The 24,710-nt window shown below is 39.3% G+C and overlaps 2 protein-coding genes across 3 annotated transcripts in view; both read left to right on the top strand.

Annotated features, from left to right (window-relative positions):
* nlrc5 (NLR family, CARD domain containing 5) overlaps window positions 1-17,111 on the top strand; it is a 38,612-nt gene extending 21,501 nt beyond the window's left edge. For both annotated transcript variants that reach the window (XM_038705345.1, XM_038705344.1), the window contains 30 exons: window positions 143-232; window positions 499-546; window positions 645-674; window positions 777-860; window positions 950-1,033; window positions 1,598-1,687; window positions 1,857-1,916; window positions 2,514-2,597; window positions 2,760-2,843; window positions 3,250-3,339; window positions 3,489-3,554; window positions 4,034-4,117; window positions 4,614-4,697; window positions 5,037-5,123; window positions 5,285-5,344; window positions 6,778-6,861; window positions 6,987-7,070; window positions 7,151-7,234; window positions 7,738-7,812; window positions 7,994-8,077; window positions 8,221-8,304; window positions 9,144-9,236; window positions 9,354-9,437; window positions 10,424-10,507; window positions 11,241-11,324; window positions 11,411-11,494; window positions 11,587-11,664; window positions 12,981-13,064; window positions 14,169-14,252; window positions 15,433-17,111. In XM_038705345.1, the coding sequence (XP_038561273.1) occupies window positions 143-232; window positions 499-546; window positions 645-674; window positions 777-860; window positions 950-1,033; window positions 1,598-1,687; window positions 1,857-1,916; window positions 2,514-2,597; window positions 2,760-2,843; window positions 3,250-3,339; window positions 3,489-3,554; window positions 4,034-4,117; window positions 4,614-4,697; window positions 5,037-5,123; window positions 5,285-5,344; window positions 6,778-6,861; window positions 6,987-7,070; window positions 7,151-7,234; window positions 7,738-7,812; window positions 7,994-8,077; window positions 8,221-8,304; window positions 9,144-9,236; window positions 9,354-9,437; window positions 10,424-10,507; window positions 11,241-11,324; window positions 11,411-11,494; window positions 11,587-11,664; window positions 12,981-13,064; window positions 14,169-14,252; window positions 15,433-15,514 (2,377 nt within the window). In that variant the 3' untranslated portion in view covers window positions 15,515-17,111. The remainder of the gene's footprint in view (window positions 1-142; window positions 233-498; window positions 547-644; window positions 675-776; window positions 861-949; window positions 1,034-1,597; window positions 1,688-1,856; window positions 1,917-2,513; window positions 2,598-2,759; window positions 2,844-3,249; window positions 3,340-3,488; window positions 3,555-4,033; window positions 4,118-4,613; window positions 4,698-5,036; window positions 5,124-5,284; window positions 5,345-6,777; window positions 6,862-6,986; window positions 7,071-7,150; window positions 7,235-7,737; window positions 7,813-7,993; window positions 8,078-8,220; window positions 8,305-9,143; window positions 9,237-9,353; window positions 9,438-10,423; window positions 10,508-11,240; window positions 11,325-11,410; window positions 11,495-11,586; window positions 11,665-12,980; window positions 13,065-14,168; window positions 14,253-15,432) is intronic.
* Window positions 17,112-21,010: 3,899 nt separating this feature from the next.
* The window catches only part of cpne2 (copine II), a 67,423-nt gene continuing 63,723 nt past the window's right edge, over window positions 21,011-24,710 (top strand). Inside the window, exon 1 of the mRNA XM_038707166.1 lies at window positions 21,011-21,260. The gene's annotated coding sequence lies outside the window, so the exon portion shown is untranslated. The remainder of the gene's footprint in view (window positions 21,261-24,710) is intronic.

The following is a 24,710-nucleotide window of genomic DNA, read 5'->3' as shown; positions in this document are numbered from 1 at the left end:
ATATTCTCACCAAAAGCTTCCAAACGTAATGTGTCAATGCTAGCAGCTACTGTGTTTACCCCGGGGCATTATTCAGTATAAATGGCTTATTTAGAGCTAAATTAAGTCCTTCCCCTCATTGTTTTATGTGTGTTTTTTTCAGTGCCAGTAACAATGGGATCAGCATGGAAGGAGTGGTGATGCTGGCCCGTGCTTTGTGCTCCCATGACAGCCTAACACAAATTCACATCAGGTACTCTTTGTTGTACATGTTCGGCATTCAATGATTTCATTAGAGCAGCAACAGAGTGAGCACCTGTTTTGCCAACGTGGCGAGATGCCAGTTAGAACTGCGACAGCTGACAAATGGTGCTCAACAGCTCATTTATGTGTTAAAACACACTTACGGTATATATGCCATAGAAATTAATTAATTGGTGGGACAGTGGTCTAGTTAACTGTAAATTGGTGTTAAATTGTGCACACTGTTAAACTGACATTGTCCTGTTGGTTTTACAGTGATGAAGGCAGAGAGCAGGTGATCCTGAAGTTCTGCCCTGACAAAAGGTAGAAAAGCTGCATCTGCGAAAACCTCCGCACATCTGGATGCCACTGTCTGCATCTTCATTTGTCGGTTAATAAAATAATTCTGTGCTCTTTTTTAGTGAGGACAAACAGCAGCTGAAGATGTTCAGGTACTGTAAGCTGAAAAAGATGCTTCCAACTAACTGACAGTTTACCACAAGTCATTACTTTGATGTTAAAATACATATAAATGATCTTCTTTTGTGCTGTAGGATAAACAACAGCAGACTCCTGCCGTCTTGTATAACCACACTATGTAGAACATTGGTGAAGTGTTGCTACGATTTTGAGTTAGAGTAAGTTTACTTGCTGTGTGTCCGCACATTATCATTTCAAGATTATAACCCAACAGGTAGACATGAATATACGTTTATGTTTGTGTCAGTTTGTCTCACAGCTCATTGATAGATGAGGCTGTCGAGAATCTGCTGAAAGCCCTGCCAAAGATGACGTCGCTGCTGAGACTCAAGTAAGTACACATGCATGAACTGATTAGCGTGTGAGAATGAATAATGCAGTTTATTTTGTTTCATTATTAGTTCAAAAATCTGTACAGGGTATCAGTTGTCTGTGGACACAGTCTTATTTTGTTTCATCTGATGTATAATATTGAGCATCTTGGGTAGCAAAATAATAGTGATCGGAGATAGACAATTTCAAGTTGGATGATTTGCAGCTGAAACCCTTGACACCAGTGTGAAACTGCAAACATCGTGTGGTATTTTAACAAAGCATGACGCTTTAATGTAAAGTAAATAAAAAACACCTTTACCTTTGAGATCCAAAAGCGGCGGCCTAGTTTGAGCTACTACCTCTGGGGTGTCAAGGATTTGACGGAAAATACTTTATTCTGTTGCCAGCGTCACCACACAAAAAGTCGCTGTCATGCATAAAAGAAATATCACAAAAAGTTACTATACAGTTAAATTAGAAACACGACCCTTAAAGATATTTGTTTGTTGTTTTTTTATCAATAACTACTGTAATAAGATTATCTTCTCATTTGAACCAACCCTACCCTCTTCTTCCACAGTGTCAGCTACAGCAGCACATCCACCACCGGAGCACTGATGCTGGTCAGTTGTTTGACCGCCAGTCAGCGAGTCACCTCAGTGGAGCTCAGGTACAGGATACATCTTAATAGATGCAACACAGGAAAGTTGAAAGTCAAAGTTTGACCTTTTTTTCTGTCTGCAATTAGGAGTAATTATAATCAGGGAACTAATTCTGTCATTTGTTGTTCTCTGTTACTGATAATGTTTTTCCTAAATACTGATTGAACTCTTCTTCAGGTCTCAGACTGAATCCTTCATCCATTTTGACCATGTGAAATCAGAACAAGCCAGCTGCAGGTTTGTGATCAGCCATTGACAGTGCCATCAGCACTGTCTACTGGTATACCGAAAGAAACTTTTGGGGCGTTTGTTTTTCAGACTGCTCAGTTTGCCACTTGTCAAGCATTACTTGCATCATATCAGATCTTGCTTCTTCTAGTTTCTCTTTCAGTCTGACTGCCAGTGTAAGTCATTCAGTATGACAAGTATCTTAAAACTCTGCCAGCCCTGGGGGAAAGTGCCTTCTGCCACAACCGTAGACGGAACTTGGCAGCAAATTTGCAATTTCTCAAACAGTAAAAAGCCAATAACATTCTCCTTTTGTGTTTTTATTTTAGTGTTTGCTGTCAACTTTACATTTTACTGTCAGTCATTGAAAGTCACCAAAAGTCAAAACTAGATCCTATTGCACATTATTTATGCAGTTTATGATCAATCATAGAAGAGAGAAAAATGGCCTGAAGAAAAACTAGAAGTAATTGATTACCTTATTATGAGTGACCTGTTTTTTGCAATCAGCAAACAGTACTGATCAGAGCTGGCTGTGACTATCTAACCTAATGCCCTAATGTATGTAGTGTCTCCCTGTCTGTCTGACTGACTGCATGCACACAGGTTAAATCATTTTAGCCTGAACGGAGACAACTTGGACCAACTGCTCGAGATCCTACAGCAAGGTCCCCAGCTGTCTGACTTGGAGTATGTGCCACACACACTCACTCACTCACTCACTCACTCACTCACTCACTCACACACTCACTTATACATAATTGCACACCCATGTGCATATACCAGTACTTAGCAGTCCTTAGTTACACACCATTGGTATGGATGCTGAGATATTCTTTCTTTTGACTGCAGTTTATCAAGTAACCAACTGAGCGATGCAGGAGTGAAGGTTGTTGTGGATTCTCTACCAACGCTCAAAATCACCAGCTATGTCAAGTAAGATACGTGTTATGAAACGCTGATGTGCCCCTTTTTCAGTTCTGTGTTAATTTTTAGCCCCTGTATAGAACAAAAGAAACAGTAAAAAATACTTTTTTTAATGAAGGTGCTTGTTAACAATAGAGTAGATGGGAAATGTGGTTGATCCCTATTTTATTTCGAATATTTATAAAATTTAAGCATTTAGTCAATTTTCTGCTAATTACAACCTGGACATATTTTCAGTCTTTTCAGCCATGCCTACAGGATTTTTAGGCCTTACATTTCTCAAATTCCTTTGGTTGATTTTTTAATGTTTTGTTTGTTATGTGATTTATAGTTTTTTATATGTATAATGATTTAACTTATAGTGACGTTTAGTAACACTTTTCTGGTCTTTAATGTCTTGTGTGTTCATCCACAGTTTGAGTAACAATAGCCTGACACAGCAAGGGCTGTTGGATGTGGCCAGTGTGCTGAATACCTGTGATAACATCTCTGGTATAGAAGTCGGGTGAGTCTGTGCATTGTGCAAATGAGTGAACAAAGGAACCAAATAAAAGCAATTAAATCAGTTGTTGAAAGCATTAAAAAACTTGAATGAAGCACTCATTCTTGTCTGTCTCTTTGTCCATGGACTCCACTTCCGATGTGTGCTGGTAGTTTGGGAGAAGAGGAGAGGTGTCTCATCTGGTTTACACAAGATGGAGGTTGTGAAAAATCTCTGAGGTAGGGCGAGAATCTAGTACCACAACATTATAAGCACTTGGTGATAACCACGCACGTGGGTGATAACCACAATACCACTATGCCCCTTTGATGTATGGAACATGGTATATGAGTTGTTCCTCATCTTGTACCCCATATGCCAGAACTTACAATAACTTTCCACACTGTTTAAATCTCTAAACGTTGACCAATCATTGACAGATGGAAAACAGATGTGGAAAAGTGGCAAAGTTCAGTGTCAGCCAAAACAAGCACACAATTTCCCAATATGTTATCATCACATGGTGGCACAATTAATGCCAGAATAGGTTAGAGCACTGATTGTTAGCATTCTTTGCAGACAGTTTGTTGTCAGGTAAGGTGGTTAAAAGGTTTCAGTGCGTATTGCATTCATGATTTAGACAGCATATCCCTTTGAATATTCCTCTTGTGTTGAGTTACTCTTTGTTTGCTCTCTCCCTTCCCACCTTTTCTGCCAGTGTCAGAGAGAGTAGTTTGGAACGTGACCATTTGGTCAGATTAGCAGAAATTGTGTCTGCCTGTCCACGTCCAACCAAACTAGAGTAAGTGCACCTCCATGTTCAGAACATTCAGTACTGTAGCTCTCATCATATGAAAAGCTTCTCTATAACTATAATGCACATATTATTATTTGGATGTTGATAAAATATCTTGTAATTCCAGCTTTGGTGACTTTCATAACTCAACTTCTGTTGAAGGATAACTTGTTTATAGGGAACATACTGTGAAATATAAGAAGGAAATTTCTTTTTCTTATGAAACCCTCTCAATAACTAGTAGATACATGTAAAAATGCATAGGTGAATATAAAATAAAGTTATATATCTTGAGTATATCTTCTTTTCCTGAAGAATTATCATTTAAAAACAAGATTTTCAGCTGACTGAAGGCAGTGTTTATTTTTGCTTCAAGGTATATTTTATGTAAGGACGGTGCTTATAGAAATTTATCAGCAGGGCATCTACTGAATAAAGACGTGACTGACTGACACTACATGTGTCAGGTGAAAATCAATATTACTCTGTGGTTGGTTCACAGGTTCAAGAACAATTTGCTGAAATCAGATTGGATTGAAGACTTTGTGATACTGCTGAACAGAATTCAGAGAGGATTCAGTGTCAGGTGAGAAAGATTACAGTTGATGTAGCATGGGCCATTTGCTCCTAAAGGGAAGTGTCAACCAGCTTTTGTCACAACAGATGTTGGAACATTTTGCTGAAGCTTGTTTCTTCCTTTTTAACAGTACTGACTTATTATCCGGAGAGGAAGTTGCATCAGTATTCCTTCTGTAATCTTGTAGTGACAGGTGGAGCTTTGATTACTTTTGCTCAGCATGGAGTCCGGATTTTTTTTTTTGGCATGGCTAAACACATCTGTGTGTTTCTGTCCTAATAGCTGAATGAACTGCTGAATAATATTGTTGAAATAGTGAGCAGTATTACACTCTATCTTCCTTGTCAGTATTGAGGAGTCTTGGATCAGATCTGAAGAGGCTCTTCAATTGGTGTGTCGCTGTCTGGACCTCAGCAGCAATATACACGCCATCAGGTGAGATACTCAAGTGCATGCAAGTAAACATAAAGACACTCGATGGAAGAGTATACACATCTTGTAGTGAAACATGTATTCAAACATTCAAACTCACTGTAGAATATCAAACCATATGTTTGTTGTTATGTGTAACAGTACTATGCACATTTACTCTGCAGGGTTCACAACACCACTATACACATGTCTTTGATGCCGGCCACTGAACTGACTTCAGTCAGGTAACACATTTCAGGTTGCATGTTAAAATTTATGTGTTGTGCTAATAGTTCCTTGACTTTGTTGTTTGACCTTCAGTTTCTCTGAGGTTAAGGCATGTACAGTATGAGCAGGAGTCGTGTGGAGTGGAAACCTCCAGTGCACACTAAGAATGGACTTTTTTCAGTGGAGACACACACGAGATGTGTGTCCAGCTGTTAAAAATATGTTTGCATATTTATAGGTTATGGATTTTTCAAAAATGGAGGAGTAGATGTTATTTAAAGCCTTTTTTTACAAGGTAATTTATTTTTGTTGTTGAAAAAAAACTATCAGACAAATTATTATTCAAAGCAGATTATTATTATATGTCTTAAAATTATATCTTTATTTATCTTATCTGTGCCACTGAAATACCCATAAACGATAAACATTGTATTAAGTTTAGGGCTCTTGTGTTTTCACTGATGATTCTGTAGATGCGACTCCATCAATGGCCACAGAGAAAATAGGGTACCCTTTTCCTTTAAATACACAAGGCATTGCTCAACACACACAGTCACACTGTTCAACTGTCTTAGACTTAGACATAAAAAAAACTTGAATTAGAGTGCAAAAGTTTCACCAGAGAAGATCAGAAATCGATTCAAAATCCCATTCTGTCACAAGAACAGAGACCAGAGTTGACTTTATGGCATGTAACAACTGATTTTCAACTTCTTTTGGCTCTCTTTCCTGCTGCACCTGGTTCTGTGTAAATTCCCAAATATTTAAGGGACTGTCATGGACTCACCATGCTGCTAGTCAACAGAGACATCTCCCTGACTGTACACTGCTCTACCACTCTGTGGCCTTGGCATGCTTATTGCTGAGCGTGACATCTCAGCCACACCTGGCTTTGTGGAAAGGCCTGGTGAACTGGTGTCTTCTGTGCTGTGTGCTAGAGACGGGGCATCCTTCCTGTGCACTGCCTTACTGTGCTCCCTCACTCTGCCGTGTGTCCTCCTCTACCTCTGCCCGACAGCACACACATGTGCTTACATACGCACAGGTCTTTCTGTTGAGCCCAGGCAGTCAGATACAGAGAGGAGCACACACAAACATGCCTGGTGTTACTGCCTAACACTTGGGTTCTTATTTATTTACATCAAAAGAATGCTCACAAAGAGAATAAATCATTGTCACTGCTTGGAGCAAAGACTCATCATGCAGAGAGAGTAACTTTTAAACCTTAAAAACATATGTATAGTGTTTCTACTCACTAGTAGCCAGTAGAGCGGTATAAACAAAAGTGGTTTAGACTGCACTATATAATAACTTTATCATATAGCTTAAAACATTCTTCTTCATGTTTGCTTGCCTTGCAAAAATATCTATTATATTCTTTAGCTGATAACAGGTGCTGCAGGGAGTAGGCATTAACCTATCCTCTTCTCTCCCCTCACCTCCTCTTCAGCCTTGTGGACTGTGCAGTAGAGGGGTACCAGCTTGCATCTATGATGAGCATCATCCAGAAGTGTCCTTTACTGACAGAGCTGCAGTTAGTACTCTCTGTTTTGTTTATGTATTTAATATGCACAAGTCAGTATGCAAGGGAGACGTATTTGTTAAAAATGTGAGAAAGCAAAGCAAAAAAGGCATTCTGTTTGTTGTCGCTATTCACAGTTTTTCCCACAACAGCCTGGGTAAAGAGGGAGCTGAGTTTCTCTGTTCTGTCCTGCCCTCGCTGCCAAATCTCACTTCTCTCAGGTTAGGTTTTTTTCTACATTTCACACTTTTGTTCATGTCTCAGACAGAGCACGATAAGCATCTACTTTGACCTTTTGCAGTCTTGGTTCCAAAGATGGGTGTGTGACTGTGTTTGAGAAGATCTCAGAGGCTGTGCAGCAGGCTACAGCCATTCAGTGCTTAAGGTGAGCAACACAAACACATTTTATTAATTGTCTGGAGCGTTTTCATTTGATTTCCAGTCATTGTCTTCATTCATAGTTTGATTTAATAGCCCTCCTCCGCTCAATCGCTATCACTGTAATGTAGTGTTTTGTGCATAGTGCATAATAGGCAGTTCAGGAGGCTTGGTAACATTGACACCAAGAACATGTCCAAGCAGGTTCTGCCTGTTTAAAAAGCTTTGGGTGTACATTACTGTAATTTTTTTTTAGTCGCAAGAAAGCTGAGCTACAAAGAAAACAGAAATCCAACACCGTTTCAAACTGTTGTCTCTTTAATTATGGCCAAGCATGAAATACTTGCATTGACTGTACAGACTTATTGCTACTTTCCAGTTCAGATAATTCCAACATTTCACCGCTCTTTTCTGTGTCTCGACATGCATGAAAATAACTCTTAAAGTGAAATTTCAGTTTTGTGTTATGTCCATGAATTAAAATGAGATCTTCCTCTTTCTCTTCCCCAGTCTATCAGGTTATGTGATTAGTGACATAGCAGCTCAGATTATGACCAGAATGTTGCCCCGTCTACGATCACTCAGGTAAGTGTTTCATTCAGCACAATGGTATCTCTGTAGAGGTGTCAACTGTTTTCACAGGTGGTTATGCTCATGATCAATCGCCACCATGTGTTTATAATGTGGAACTTGTTTACAGTGATTCAACCATCTCATAGAGTATATGATCAACAAACAATGTGTCCATTTGACTTGTCTTCTCTAGTCTTTCCCATTGTGTATGGTTGGCAGCTGGAGCACTGCAGGTCGTTAAAGCACTGCGAGAGTGTGTCAGTCTGGAAGGCCTTTGGTAAGACCCGCACACACATATGCATATGTGTGAACATGTGTACTAAAATGTCTGTAATATAATACAGATAGCGTGGCTTCCATAATGTCTTGAAGTTCCAAGTGTGTGTGTGTGTGTGTGTGTGTGTTTGTGTACATCCCTAGTATGGACTCCTTGCAGCTGAATGAGGAGAGCAGGGTGTGTCTGGCACAAGCACTGAGGAATGTCAACTCTATATGCAGTCTCAAGTAAGAAACACAATCTGGCCTACTGTATAGCCGTTAGAACTTGATGCACCCAACCCTATTTAAGACTAACTGGCGTAAGTTAGAACAGAAGAGTGTAACGATTTTACTCTTAGGGAACTTCATTTTTACAAAAATGGATTCATGATCCAAAATCTGACCTTTCCAAGTGATTTTGAAAGCTTACCAGGTATAATGTGGCCCGTTTATAGCTACTCATTATGAAGTCGTAAGTGTTTATTTAATCAATGGATTTATGCCTGCAAAGCTATGTCAGGCAGATGTGTTTTACTTCTTAATTTACTGCTACAGTCACACTGACAGGCTTTACTCACACACATATCCAGCGCCACTCTAATAATTCGGCCTATTTATGATGTCATGAATTGCTGACAAAGTTGCTGCCAAAAGTGCTGCTTCGCTGCTCACATTGCAGCCACTGCTGCATTTTGTCATGCCAGCATGTCATCGGCTCCACATGAAGCTCATCGTTAAATGAGTAGGGTCTGAAGCCACAATCCACCTCCCCAGGAGATATTTAGAACACCCTGTCCTCTCATAGTGCTAGGCTGTAAAGTGTTGCTCACTGATGAGCTGCCAGGTCAGAACTTAGGCAGCAAATGTCAATGTTGTTTGTATTTGATGTTAATACATATCATACTTAAATGGACATAAATCAAATGAGATATCAATTCGTTTTTTAACATTTAACTTGTTTTATGTGGAAAGAACCCATGGGATATCCACTCCTAGCTTGGAACCAATATAACAATTTCAGGGAAAGATTGCAGAGGTGAACACATGAAATTTAACTCTTTGTTTGTGCAATGTGTGTGTGACAGGCTAAATAGGATTGCCACAGAAACTGGAACATCAAACAATGTGCTAGAGCTCCTCGCTGCTATGGAGGGCCTCACCCGATTGGAGGAGATAGAGTGAGTTGACTCAAGCATAAAGTATGCTGTACATAAACTGATGTGATTGCCCTCATTTTAGTATGTCAGTATGAATGATCAGTGATGCTGAACGCAGTCTTTCTCTTGTTGATTAAGGTTGGAGGGCTGGAGGATGGCTGACAGAGGAATAGAACAGATGACCAGACTGCTTCCTGTTTGGACAAAGCTCAGGAGGATCAGGTAGAATGAAGATCTTACTGTTAAAAAAAAAGATAAACCCGATTATAGGCATTTAAAGTATTTCCTGGTCTTTTATTAATAGGTTATTATTATTATTATTATTATTATTATTATTATTATTGTGTGTCTTGTTTAAAAAAACATTTGGATACCTATGTTGTCTGTCTCGTATGTCTCCGTGCATGTTCTGAAATTATTTATTCAAATGAAATATTATAATAATATTTATTTATATTTATTGTAAAATAAGTGTTATTTACCGCCAAATACCTGCATTTTCAAGCCATTATTACCAGGTTATGTGATCTTACTATTTTATATATAGTATACATATATATCAAGTCTTATCAAACTTATGTCAAGTTACAGTTTTGGCCTCCAACGATTATAAAAACAAGGTAATTGAGATAAAACAATTGCTGTGACACTCGTTTCGTCTTCATTCTTATTTCATGGGCTATTAGGGATTTTGGGGTAATGAAGAATAATTTTTCAATTTGCCATCATCGAGCAGCCTTAGTATCTGGTGTGAACTGTTCATGCAGCAGTTATCTACTAGAAACCAATCAATTTCTCCTTCCTTTTCTATAAGTTTTAACTGATTGCACTTTTGGCTAAGCTCAAGCGTACAGTCAAGCCGTACCTGAAGATCATCAGCCTTGTCCAGTGCTTGATTGTACTTATGTGAGGTGACAATCAACCAAAACACACCGCCCATTTAATTGAGCTGTCATCACCTTCTTGGTGGTCTAGACTGACAGCCACAGTCTTTTGGCTCAGGAGTGTGGCCTTCATTAGGTGAAATGGCTTTATGGCTTTATGGCTCCCGATCACTATGTGTGGAATTTAAACAACTCTGCCTTTAGTGCCACCCAGTGGTATTATAAAAAAGACACTGTGGCAGACGGCTAAGCATGCTCAGACAACTAATTGAAAAACTACTTTATTTACATTTAATGATGTGTGTTTGTGTGTGTGTCTTCCAGTCTATCAAAGAACCGTATCAGCGACCAATCAGGAGACAAGCTACTGGAGGCTTTGAACAGCTGTAGTTGCCTGGAGGAGCTCCAGTAAGGACACGATGACATATTTTATATGTGACTCAATCCTGAAAATGCTCTTTTGGAAAATCAATGAAAACACCTTGTAAGAGGTGACATGTAAAATTCTATCATATATTAATTCCCCTTTGCACTGCTTGTACAAAAGAAGCTGTATCATCATTATCATTCAAGGCAAAAAAGGGACTGGAGGATTTCAAATAATCATGCACTGTCATCACATCAGAAACGAACACAGATATATGTTAAAGATTGTAAGATAGAAAGTACAAGAAGTACAAGTACTGCATCCATCAAGTTTAATAATTAGAGGAAACGCAACGCATTCTGTTCTTCATTTAGGCTCGCCTGTGTGAACAGGATGTGCCTCTCTGCGGAGCAGTGTTGATAATGTCTCCACCTGTTGTGTGTTGGCACTATTGAAGGCTGTAATCTGTACATTCATGTGCCCCAGTTCCTTTTTTTCCTTGGAAGTTTGCCGTCCTCGAACAGAGAAGCACCTGACTCAGCTGCATACTGGTGGAAGATGCGTGGAGAACCCTGTTTTAAGCTCTATAACATTTTGGTCCACATGTAAACACTTCTTCTTCTTCGTCTTCTTGTGATATTTTAAAGTGCAGTTTTTGCATATAAACCTTTCAGCTGTTTTTTTATAAAATGTATTACTGTATTATTTGTATCGTGTATTTTGGTTAAGGAGAAGAATACAGAATTTATAACGTCTGTTGGGGCTGTCTTACAGTCTGGCTAGTAACAGTCTGGGCAATCTCACAGCTGCCAGGATGGTCCTTGTCCTACCGTCACTGACACACATCACTGTGTTGGAGTGAGTCACGCACAAGTTCAAATTTCTCATTGCCATTTATTACATTTGTCAGACTTTTCTCAAGATTTTATGTTCTTATGTTCTAGTATTTCAGAAAACTGTATTGGAGATGAAGGGTCAGTGAGTCTGTCCAAAGCAATAATGTGCATGAAGAACCTCACCAGGATTCAGTAAGGCTCTTCAGTTATGATGGATGACTAGATTTACTGCTTATTCATCTTATATTAAATAACTTATTTCTTTTCCTTGCATGGTCTTTCAGTCTGACCTCTGTCGGGACTTCAAAGCTGTGTGCTGTAGCTGCCAGTCTGACCCACTGCCCCCTCATACAGGATGTGGGGTAAGATTAAAAATGATCATACAACACATTGTCAGTAAATAATGTTAAAAACAAACATTACAAGGGCACAACTTCACTGGCCAAACATTGCAATGCAAAAGACCTGTGGTGTGCTCAGCTGTCTAGAGCCGTCAAGATGTAAGATCATCAGATGGTTTAACTGTGTGTTCACCAGCAAGGACCACACCACAACAAAATGTTATTTAAAGGTTTAATCAAAATTCTGAATGTATAGATGATAGAGGAAGGTTGAATGAATATAAAGGGTGATGGGGTCTGATAGGCTTGTCTGGGGTAATGGGGTTGGGTATTGTATGATACCAGTACCAAAACCAGTGATACCGATCCCAATAGAGTATGTCATTAAATACCTTGCGAAAAAATGAAGTATGGAGCCAAGGCCCTGGTTACTGTGTTGAAGACATAGTAGTTGGTTGGTATTATTATTTGTATTGTTGTTACGGACAAGCAAGGTGATCTTTTTTTATCTTATTGTTTAAAATAAATATTAAAATAACTTATTATATATGTGTGTGTGTGTGTACTCCCATGAGTACTACCTGTGCATAGTGTTTGCTCATTGGTCCATTAGTGAAGCATATTGTCTGACGAACAACACTGTAAACAAGAAGAAGTTGTGGAGATTAAATGCTGTAAAATATTCATGATTAAGAAACACGCTGGTGTTTAAAAAACAAAACATAGACTGCTAGCAGGGCTGCCCTTCATATCGTCATATCACAACTACCTTTCCAGAGATGATTCAGTGTTTTAATAAAAAGTTGTCATGCCTTGTATGAAAGCAGAAGATACGTTTATAGGGGAATAATCTGGAAAATAAATACCAATATACTCAATTCATATCTCCAGTTACTCAGAGCTACTGCAGAGCTTCATGATGATAAACATAAATCAAGTCAGAGCTCTGAGGAAATGCAGATGCAAAACAAACACTCCAAAAGTGCACAAAAATGATATAGGCCTATACAAAAATTTTTAATCCTATTGCCGTAATTCTTATATCTTAAATCAGTCAGTCAGTCTCATATCTAAAGGGTCAATTCTCTTGGCAGGGACGTAGAAATAGGCAACACACACAGTTCTTGATTATATTACAGTGAATTTATTCTCTAACTAATGTGATATAAAAGGATGGTTGAATACAGGGAAAATAAACAATTGCAAAGCAGCTTTTAGCCCCCTGTGATTGATTCTGATCTGTAATGTGAGGTTTGTCAGCCCTGATCTACTGTAAATTTTAAGAGGGATTGTTTGTTTCAAAAATGCTACATGACTGTGTATCACTCTGTCTCTAGTCTGGGGTGGAATAATTGTGGCGATAAAGTGGCAGTGACGTTGTCCAGGGTTATGCCTCTCTGTCAGAAGCTGACCAGCATAGAGTAAGTTTGTGAGCACACACACACACACACACACACACAAACCAGTAGTAGTTATTTTCATGTTCTATTTCAATATTAGGAAACAGTTTTAAGATTCATGCCTAAAGCTTTATCATTTTCTTCCCCCCAAATAAACGCAACTCGCCATTACTAAAGCTGTATGAGCCCAAATTAAACATTTTGCTGTGATTAAATAGCAATAAACGGATCAAACTGATGCCGAAATAACTACAATATAATGCAGATTTGTTAAACATATGAACTCATGCTTTGTCAGGTCTGTCAGCAAGACAGCAGGACAAAAACTTGAAATGTTTGTTTTCTGAATGGAGTTTGGATCGATCAGGGCTTTTCTATGCTAACTTGGTCACAGTAAAGTATAATGTATGTAATGTATATAAAGTTACAGACACATGTTTTCTGAACCCACCAGGTAGTTCAATCTCTTCGCTTTCTTTTCTCCAAGTAATGTCCAGTTTTGTCCGGTTTTTATATAAATATGAAGTCGTAGTCTGACAGAGCTAACAGCGCTAACAACAACACTGGAACCGGATGTGCACTGAAGCTAGCTGCTGAGAAGCTCCAGTGAAGATAAATCGATGTTGTAATCCCAAAAACTAAAGTAAAAAGCTAATTTAATAAAAGCAGTTTACTCCGAGCTCCTCCCACGAGTAAACGGCGTAGTTGTCAGAGCACAGTCCAGACCGACTACAGGTGTTTATTTGTCCAAAGGTTGCAGCGCTGCTCCCTGCTCCTCTCCCCCAAGTTTAGCAGCTCTCACCTGGCCAGCAGATTATCAATCTCCCGCTCTTCACTGCCCTCTCCACACAACGCTCTGTAACCGTTGGTGATGTACGGACAAGCTCAACACTGATAGGCTATCGTGAGTCAGCGTCATGTGACTTTCTCGCTTGAGTTGAAACTTTTCAATTCATGCGAATTCCTTCCGCCCCCTTTGCGCCGCCCGGCAGGAAATCGCGGCTCTACGCATCTTTGAATTGACTTTGTATGTAAACTCACCGCCCAAAACGCTCACTTCGCTTTTGGTCTGAAAGCACCATTAGAGATGATAGCGATATGTGTGTATGTGTTTCTATTCCCCAGCCTGGAGTCAAACGCTGTGAGTGTTGTTGGTGCTGAGGCCCTGGTTAGAGCCTTACAGTCGTGTCCTGCTCTGAAGCTCATCAGGTAAAGTTGCTGTCACAGTGCCCAGGCACCTGGGCCCAGTTGTTCAAAAAGTTTAATCCGATCGAATTTCAGCTATTTGATTGGATCAAATCTTGGGTTGTTAAAAAAAAAAAGGATTCTTAAGTATTAGATCACCTCATCCAATCCTGGTTTTGATCTGGATCAAAACTTCAGTTTGGGGTATTAAAACTGGTCAAATAATATAACATTTTTATCATGTAGTAGCCTATATATACATTTATTTATATCTTGCACTTGATTTGTTCAAACTTTACAGTGATAAAATAGATAAAGTAGACATTACCTATAAAGCCTTTCAGTGCAGTAAAATAAAAAATAAACCCAAACCCAAACAGCTGTCAATATCAAACAAAAAGAATATATTTAATTTTAACTTACTGACAAAATCATCAGAGGTGAACCAGTCCAAAGGGGTTTCTAACAATGGCATCCCTTATTACATGTCCAGTCAGTCCCTCCCTCTGAGATCAGCCTCCTAAAAGCAAGGCTTCAAAAAGCTGGTCTCTTCACAAATTAAGAACTCTGAATGTTTTTAATTTTGTTAACCAGTGGACATTTAGCCTTTTTCTGATGAAAAAACGTATAGCCTATTTGTTTGTTTTTATTTGTTTGTTGTGGTCAGATGAGGAGTCTGACTGTTTCATTTAATTTCATTTAAAATGGAAGGAAATGTTTGCGTTGTTTTAATTGTGCTGTTTTCTGTGGTGTAAAGTAATCCGGTCAGTAACTCCACGCTGGCAAATCTACCTGTTGTTCTTTATATCGCTAACAGACTACATTGTGACATGTAGCCCCATTTAGAGCACTGGTAATACGGATTTGGTAATCTTGAAAAGTTTATATCTGGATCACGGTGATTCAATCCAATGTTGCTTTGAAAAACCGGCACAAAAGCAAGACGGATTACTTGATCCTGGATAGCAAAACATGGGATTTCTTATCCAGAATAAACTTTTTTGAACAACTGGGCCCTGATGTAGATTTAATCACTTTCACTGTCTGCTCATGGCAAATTGAACATTTATGTTGTGTCACTGCTTTTTGACTACAGTTTATAATGTGCTGTTAATGCCTGTTGTATATTTCCAATCAGCTATATTTGGATTTTAAAAACATATTTAAACGTGAATATTGAATTGTCTGCCGCTGTGCTTTTCAGGCTGTGGAGAAACCATGTCTCTTCCAGTGATGCCCAGATGCTCAGTCTGAGGGACAGGAGGCTGAATTTCTCATCCACCTAATGTGATCTGTGTTGTGTGTAAATATATATATATATAGAATGTTTTTCAGTTTATTTTTTTATCTTAAGCTGCTTGAGGGAACACTGGGAAGTACAGGTATAAAGTTGAATGTGTTATTTTTGAGAAAACATCTGTTTTTAAAGACATACTCGAATCTATGACTATGAATTGTTATTATGACTTAATGGCCTCTAGTTTCACCATGGTAAACTGGCGTAATCAGCTGACAGTTCCTTCGCTCGGACTGACTCGACAATGACAACATACTTTTTTTGATGGCACTTAAAATAAAATCCGGTCAGTAAACCTAAAGGTCCCAATAAGGATATTATCGGAATATTTTGCAGGGCTTAAAATGATCAAATAAGTGAACTGGTGCTCTGGAAATTAACTATTTAAAATATTTAATGAATATAATATTTGTTAATATATCGAAGTAGCTTTATGCTTGCTTCTAACTCAACACACAAATGGCTGAGTATTCACATGGGACTGGATTTGGTTAAATAAGCCACTTAAAAACAAAGCGCTAATTTGTGGTTGTATGAGACATGTTTCCTTATTTTTAAGATGTTGTGCTGTGTTTCTGTTGGGAGCTGTAGATAAATATGATTTAGGCTAATGGAGCTTTGTAGTGAACTGAAACTTCTCAAAGTTCTGTGAAACTGTGATAATTGATTAATGATATCAGCACCTGAGATAGCTGGTAGAGGGACCACTCTTTGCACATACTGTCCCTGCTTGTTCTGCCAACCCACCACACAGTGAACCTAGAGGCCATGATGTAAAGTATTCCTTGGTTTCCCAAAAGTCATCCTATAGATAATAACTCTATGTAAACAGGTTACACTGGGTCACTTTGCACTGTAATGTGTTTACAATAATTAGAGGCCACATAGTGAAAACACAATGAATCATTAACTCACAGTAACGAACAGTTGAGAGGGAGGACCCCCCCCCTCTCTGCCATTTGTTCATTTTTGGTTGTGGCCTCTATCCAATTTGCGTATTTATTTCTGCTGTTTTTGGAAAGAAATTTAAGAAAGAAGTTATTTATTTAGCTGTAATTGTAATTGACTTTGTAATGTTTTACATAAGTAAATTATAGATGATGCTAATTGGAATTGTGTATGTTTCATGGCGGAAACTCAGAAGAAGCACACACTGTGTCAGCTACTGATATGAGTCTCAGCACTGCCACAAGGTTCTTCGATTACTGATAATGTTATACTCATGTATTGTTGTCTAGCTTTTCCACTTCATTCAGTTTCATTATAATCACATCCAAGACATTTGATTTTTATAAACACCGATGTACTGTGTTACTCATCTGTTGAAAGTAGTTTTGTATTTTTTGTTGCATTTTATTGTTAACAAGTTTGTGTTCAAGTTGAGGTTTGAGGTCTCTCATGTCAAATTGTCTTTATTCTTGATATTCATTCATTCTGACTTGCACTGAAATGTCGATTGAAAATTTAAAAAAAGACTAGCTGGAGTTTTGGCCTTTTTTTACCCTTTACACAATTAGTTTACTGTATGACTTTCATTATTTCTTTTTTTTTCTTCACAACTTGCCATTAAACTTGCTTTTAATTCCTTTCGTCTTATTATTTCAGAGATAATATGTTATCAGAATACAAACACAACATTTCCACATATTATTCACACATATTCTTTTAACAGACCACACACACACAATCTACTGAAACTGTTTAGTAAACAGATTTTACTCATGTCTATGAAGATTCTCAGTCATCCAGGTCATAGTTATCCAACGAAGGTTAAAATCAAGGGCAGCTGGACTTGGTTGAAGATACTGGAAGACGTTTCGTCCCTCATCCAAAGGACTTCTTCAGTTCTGACTGACTGGCAGGGAAACTCAGCTATTTAACCTCAGTGGGGTCGTTTGCCAGGGTCATCGATACCGCTGGTTCGTTAGTGTTCCTGGTTGCTGTAACGACAGTCGTTACAGTCGTTAAGACTACCTGTGGCCAAGACTGAACCACCATCGTTGGTATCTTCAGCTGAGGCCAATAGGTTACGTTTGTTGAGTTTCCTGGGAAGTGATGAAAGGACAGCATTGTAAGTGGGGGATAAGTGGTGGCGTAGACCTACTAATGGACACAAACAGATATGAGACACTGAGACAAGACCCAACCAGCAGATACAAGAAAAAGGCCATAGAATGTCTACAACAGCTACAGAAGGACAACACCATCACCTGTGAACAATATTACCGTTTGTATCCTGGAGAAGCCATTCCATGCATTTATGGGCCACCCAAGATACACAAAGAAAGAGCCCCACTCAGGCCGATTATCAAGGCAAGGCAAGGCAAGTTTATTTGTATAGCACAATTTAACAACAAGGTAATTCAAAGTGCTTTACATAAAACATAAAAGCAACTGGGAAATATGTAAAAGTTTAAAAGCAACATAAAATATAATAAAGTTAAAGTTACAATCAGGGTTAAAAGAGTTAAATGGAAAATAATACAAAGCTAAAAACAAAGAAAAAGAAAACAGGACAGTAAAAGTTACACTGCAGTGTAAGTTATCAGTAAAAAGAAAATCTTAAATATTTAATTAAAAGCAATGGTAAAAAGAAAAGTCTTCACTTTAATTTAAAAGAACTGACTGTTTGAGCAGACCAGCACTTATCTGGGAGTTTGTTCCAAATATACGGAGCATAATAGCTGAAAGCTGCTTCTCCTTGTTTAGTTTTGACTCTGGGGACAGAAAGCAGACCTGCCCCAGACGACCTGAGAGGTCTTTTAGTTTAGTGCTTTATAAACTAACAGCAGGATTTTGAAATCAATTCTTTGACATACAGGAAGCCAATGTAAAGACCTCAGAACTGGAGTGATGGAGTGATCAGCAGCATTAACTTGGTCACCTACAACATTGCCAAACACATTTCTACCATCTTAGCTCCTTTGGTGGGAAACACGCCTCACCACATCCAAAACTGTATTGACTTTGTAAACAAAGTTTGAGGACGAAAACTAGATCCAGATGAAACCATGGTATCCTATGACGTGACTTCTTTGTTCACCTGCATCCCCACCATAGAGGCAGTAGAAACCGTTAGGAAACGGCTAACACAAGACAACACCCTGGACAACAGAACTAGCCTCAGCCCTGACCAGATCTGTAAATTACTCGACCTCTGTCTAAACACCACCTACTTCCAGTACAACGGTGATTCTACAGACAGAAGCATGGCTGTGCCATGGGCTCACCGGTATCCCCGATTGTGGCAAACATCTACATGGAAGAAGTGGAGAATAAAGCCCTCAACTCCTTCAGAGGAACAGCACCGAGCCACTGGTACAGATATGTGGACGACACCTGGGTCAAAATTAAAAGCCAGGAAGTGCAAGCCTTCACAGAACACATCAACTCTGTGGACAGTAACATCAAGTTCACACGAGAAGATGTTCACAACAACAGTTTGGCCTTCCTGGACTGCGCTGTACACATTGAAGAGGACAGGAGCCTGCAGATTGGTGTTTACAGAAAACCCACACACACAGACCAATACCTACTCTTCGATTCACACCACCCACTGGAGCACAAGCTAGGGGTCATGAGAACACTGCACCACAGAGCGGAAAACATACCAACAAGCGCCCAAGCCAGAGAGAAGGAACAGAACCACCTGAAGGGGGCACTTACAGCCTGTGGATACCCTAAATGGACCTTTGTGAAAACAGCCACAAGATCCAAGAAGAACAAAACTACAGGGGAGGAGGAAAACAAGGTCAAACGCAACGACATTGTGATTCCATACATGCCTGGAGTATCAGAGAAACTCAGGAGGATTTTCAACAAACACAACATCCCTGTGTTTTTTAAACCCAAGAACACACTAAGACAGATGCTGGTCCACCCCAAAGACCGCACACCCAAACACAAGAAAAGCAATCTAGTGTATGCGGTCCAATGCAGTGAGTAATGCACAGACCTGTATATTGGGGAGACCAAACAACCACTACACAAACGCATGGCTCAACACAGGGTGGCCAACTCCTCAGGTCAAGACTCTGCAGTCTACTTACATCTGAAGGACAGAGGACACTCGTTTGAGGACCACCAGGTGCACATTTTAGACAGAGAAGATGGATGTTTGAAAGAGGTGTCAAGGAAGCCATCTACACCCGGGTCGAGAAGCCGTCATTGAACAGAGGAGTCCAGTTTCCCTTGACTTTAACTTCATTGGATAGATTTTACTCATGTGTGTTTGTTTTGATAGTAACAGATAAATCATGCTCACAATCTACACTCAAAATGTAATACTTATTATGGATCTCACTGTTTAGTTAAGATAGCATGTCAATATAATTTCTATCTTCTGGAGCAGATAAGTCACCTTTTCCCCTACTCCTTGCACAAAGCGTGCTTTTTAATACACTCTTATTTCAGTCTGACTACTGCCAACAAGAGCAGCTGAAATAACAGTTGTCCTTGCCAGTGGTGAATTTTGGCCGAACACAATCGCATGATTCCCTTTCATGTGGCACTCTCTTGTGGTTAAACCTGGTGGTGCAGTTGCTTCTCCTTTCATGTATTAAGGATTTACAGAAGCACTTAACAAGAAGAACAAGAAGTTTCATGACTGAATCTTAGGCTTCATCCATACTGTTGTTGTTGTTGTCTTTAGAGAATAGTTCACAAGCACTGGTCTATGCTCATCCATCAGCACTATTATAGTTGTTTCCCCTCATTTCCATATGAATAATCATTGTTTGTTGTGGGTACTGTGCAGTGGTGGAATGTAACATCTACTTAAGTACTATACAGTTTAGAGGTACTTGCACTCTGCTTGAGTATTTCTACTTCTATTCCACTACATTTCCACAGGAAATATTGCAGTTTTTCTTCCACTTTTCTTCTTTTACATTCAACATGTGATCAGTTTTTAATCCACTGTTAAGGATAAAACTACAGTGTATAAAGTAGTTTCGTCTGCCACCACCTCCAACATGAAACATGAACAGTAATCCATCAGTAGTAATTTAATAATACTACTATTTTGCTGCACAATGAGTACTTGCGTTACTTTAAGTACATTCTGATGTTAAAAACAAGCTACATTTTCTTAAGTAAAATGTCTTACTTCTTTCATCACTAGTAATGTAACTGCACCGTATGAACTGATGAACAAACGTGGATCGTGATATCTGTATTAACCACAAGAGAGTGCCAGAGGAACGATGCATTTTCTGTATTAGATTTTTAGAAAACTATATCAATATCCCTATTACAGAAACGACAGAGTAGGCCTATAGTTATTTAGAATATGCTCGGAATCGAAAATACAATATGAGCGTTTACCAGTGTTACAGAAACAATGTTTATCTGTACCATGCATGTGGACATCTGGACCTCTGGACATTTGTGCATTTCAAACGGAAGCGCTTGTGTCTGCTTGACAGTGACGGTTTTATTTTGTACGTGAACTCGCAGGACTTCCGGTCGTAAGCTATTCCCGTCAGCTTGATTCCGCTCCATCAGTGGCGCTGGGCAGCGAGGACACTGTCCAGGTGGCTACGAGGATGATTTACGGCCACACACTGTTGCGCCTTGCAGGATACTGTGGATAAAAATGGCAACAGCAACTTTAAGTTTCACTCTTTGGTAGAAAAAAACAAGCTTTGGGGGATTTTATTTCTCCTCACTGTGCGCAGTAATTAAAGAAATTATCAACTGAAAAGCGGCGAAGAAGTTGGACGTCATTTACTGAGGTGAGTGTGACATCAGTTTTCACATTTTGTTTCGCTTTGATATTCATTATTAGAGATTTAACAGTTAGCTGCTGTGTGGTGTTTGGTGTTAGAAGGATACTGAGGGGCTGCTCAGTTGCCCAAATGACACTACAGCTGAAACGCGCGGTCAGTCTGCTGCTTAGAGAGGTTAAATGAGGGGAAAAGGAAGGATGTGGCATATTGCTGAGCACCTTATGCAGGGTTAACATCAGAGGAAACACACAGAAGTGCGTTTGTGCGCGCGGGTTGCTGTTTTTTTATTTTATTTTATTTTATTTTTTAGCTCATGTCCAATTTAAATGAACACAACTCTAAATGATTACTGTTTACAACCTATTGGTCACCTCTGTCATGAACATGGCAGACAGTACATGTCATTAGACTAAATGACTGTGTGCAGAGCTCACACTGCTATTTACAAGTATGAAACAGCTTCCATGCTGATTTACTCAGTCAGTTAGTCACACTTAACTTGCCCTCTCTGTCAGGGTCTTTTTTTGGGCTCTGCCCTCCTGCCCAGTAGTGTGGCTGTGCAGTGTGACTGGGTGTGAACATCTTCAGCAGGTTCAGGAGATCAGGACAAGGCTGCCATGCTTGTTTTTTGTGTCATCCTGCCATATAGTCCACGCATACCTGGAAAGCACTCATTCAATAGCCTATAGAGCTGCTCCACTCTCCTACACACCAAGTGCAAGGTCTTTGTATAACATAATGGCACACTAAAAGGGAGGTGATATGGTCTTAATAGCAGGTCCAGGGTGTTTACAGCTGCAGTAAATAATTTCCAGTGGAGACGGTACAGCAGGTTATGGTGTCAGCAGCTTCCATTGGAAGATATTAAAAGTGTTTTTCCTTCGTGAAGCCTTGAAAGTTAGGTAGCTTCCCTTTGTTTTTGTTGCTAGCCGATCAAACTAAAAAACACATGCTGGAAAAATACATGCCACACTTTGCCAGAATGAAATTATAGCACAGAACATCTGAGCAGTGGAAATATAGTTTTTCTCTGCTGATATCAGCCCTGACGATTATAGGCACATTTGTTTTTACTTAAACACCTGCCCTAGTGCATTGTAACAGCATGTATGAATCGTTTTAGTGTGTCTGTTAATGGTAGAGGCTATCAGATATTTGGTTAATTTTTATGAGCACTTCTTATTGCATCTGTTGGTCATCCATGAACGATGAATCAATGAGTAAAAGTATTCCAGCCGGTCCCCACCTATGAATGAAAATCTTACACTGGTATTATCAGTACATCACCACTACCAGTGTGACATCACGGGAGCAGGAGCGGCAGGAGCACGCTGGTTATGACACATTAGTATCTTAGCAACAGACAGCATCCTTTTAGCTTGCCGCGCTGAGAACAAAACCACTTTTATGGACACAAGGTGCTTTGCTGGGTTTTGTTTGTCCTTAAAGCCTCTAGGAAATCATTTAAAAAATGACGCACGTTATTACTCAGCAGAGCAACATGTTAACAACATGTTCCGTTTCTGTTGCACTCAGGAAGTGTTTCAAAATACATGTATGTGTATGTGTGTGTGTTTTCTCTTTGTCTTTTTTACCCACTCCTTGCCTGAGGCTTCTCCATTTTGGGGTTTCTGTGATGGTTTGGATCTGGGCTCAGGGCAGTGTGTGTGTGTGTGTGTGTGTGGGTGTGTGTGTAATACTGAGTATCTTTGGGGTTTCCTGAGGGCAGCCATGACCCACACTTGGGTCATCCTGCGTCAGATTCTCCGTGTGTGTTTACACCTCTGTTTAATTCTTCCTCAGTGGGTATTTCTATCTAAACAGTATGATTACCGGTAGTCTAATTAATCTGAAGTCTTTAGGGCTGTAAAACCATAGGTGATATTTTATATTTAAGTACCCACTTGTGTGCTTTCTGCTTCTTTTTTGTTATACACATTTGCACTTAAATCAGTATTAAAATGTTACCTAAATTCAACAAATTGCAAACTATTTTGCAGCATTGTTTTGTGATAATCTACCTCTGTAAGCCACTATTTTCTGTAGGGAACTGCACGCACTGCCTGGCAACAGATACGGACACCCAGTGTGTTACCACTGTAGCATCTTATTTTCTCTCTGCAGTGGTGTTTCCAGAAATTGAATATTGTGTCGGCCATCAGTGTAAGACACGCGTGACACACACTTGCTCCTGTAAAGTGTTTGAGTTACCTAAAGACCCCTAACGAGAAACGACATGTTGTCCTGGACGCCTGCCATCATGGTGTATGTAACAACAACCTACACAACTGTTCGTTCCACAGTGATCGTGTTATGGGAACCTTTCATCTTTAAATTATTATTATTACAGCAAGGTTAATTTATTTGTCATTTTACACAGGGTTGCACAATGAAATGGAAGTTGTTACATACATACATACAAACAGAACATCCAAACATTTAAAATTGGAATAGAAAGAAAATTATATACGCACTTGTACTGTACATACCTGAAGAAGGTCATTTGTTCAAAACAAATAAAGTAATTGTTTTGTAAAAGATGCCTTCGGCTCCGTAGCTCCCTCCTGAACCATAACTGGAAAACAGAACTCTACTAATGAAGTTGGAAATAGCCCACTGGACACAATAGATAACAAGAGCTCATGATTAAGTGTGACCTAAACTGGGACCATATCACTGATCCATTTATCATGGTCTGGCTTATTATTGCTGAGAGGTAGTGGTGCACAAAGCATTGATGGGATGGACACTGGATTACAAACAAACCTCAGCCCATAATGATCCAATGCCGTGATCGAAATCTGGTTCCCAGTAGACTTTGTGAATGTTGGAAGCCCAATATTAATGCAAAAAATGTGGTATTGTCAGCCCCCCCACTTCTTTTTGTGTCTCTAGAAATTATTTTCTAATCCTCTGAATGTTTTTGCTCCAAATAAAGGAAGCAGCCCATTTATCTAAACTCTTACAAATTTTGGAATAAACACAGGCCCAGTTTGAAACAGAAATCCACGTAGAAGTGTCATCTTGATGGAACTGCTTACCTGCTAGTGAAATAGGAAGCAGTGACCGAGGGTTTAAGTCGGGTTGGCTTTTTCTAAAGGATGAATTGCAATAACCTGGTCTGACCTAATGCCATCATCAGGTCAAATTTTTAACACGTTCAATATTGAGCTGCAACGATTAGTGGATTAATTGATCAGTTAATCAAAGAAAATGAATTGCCACCTATTTTGAAAATCAATAACACAAATTAAGACAATAGATTAAGTCACCTTGTGTTCCAGGACATTGTGATGGGTATTTTTCACTGTTTTTTAGACAAAACAATTCATCAAGAAAACATCAGAAAATAATCGTTTGTTTCAGCCATAGTCCATTACTTTGGTTTGTGACCAACCAAAGTAATGTGACGTAGTTTAGTTATGCTAACTAACATAATGAACATTGCACCTGCTA

The sequence above is a fragment of the Micropterus salmoides genome, unplaced genomic scaffold, assembly GCF_014851395.1.
Source record: "Micropterus salmoides isolate LMB-PRFRI ecotype aquatic unplaced genomic scaffold, ASM1485139v1 Ms_hic_scaffold_8, whole genome shotgun sequence".
Classification (NCBI taxonomy): Eukaryota; Metazoa; Chordata; class Actinopteri; order Centrarchiformes; family Centrarchidae; genus Micropterus; species Micropterus salmoides.
This window is presented reverse-complemented; position numbering and strand designations above follow the sequence as displayed.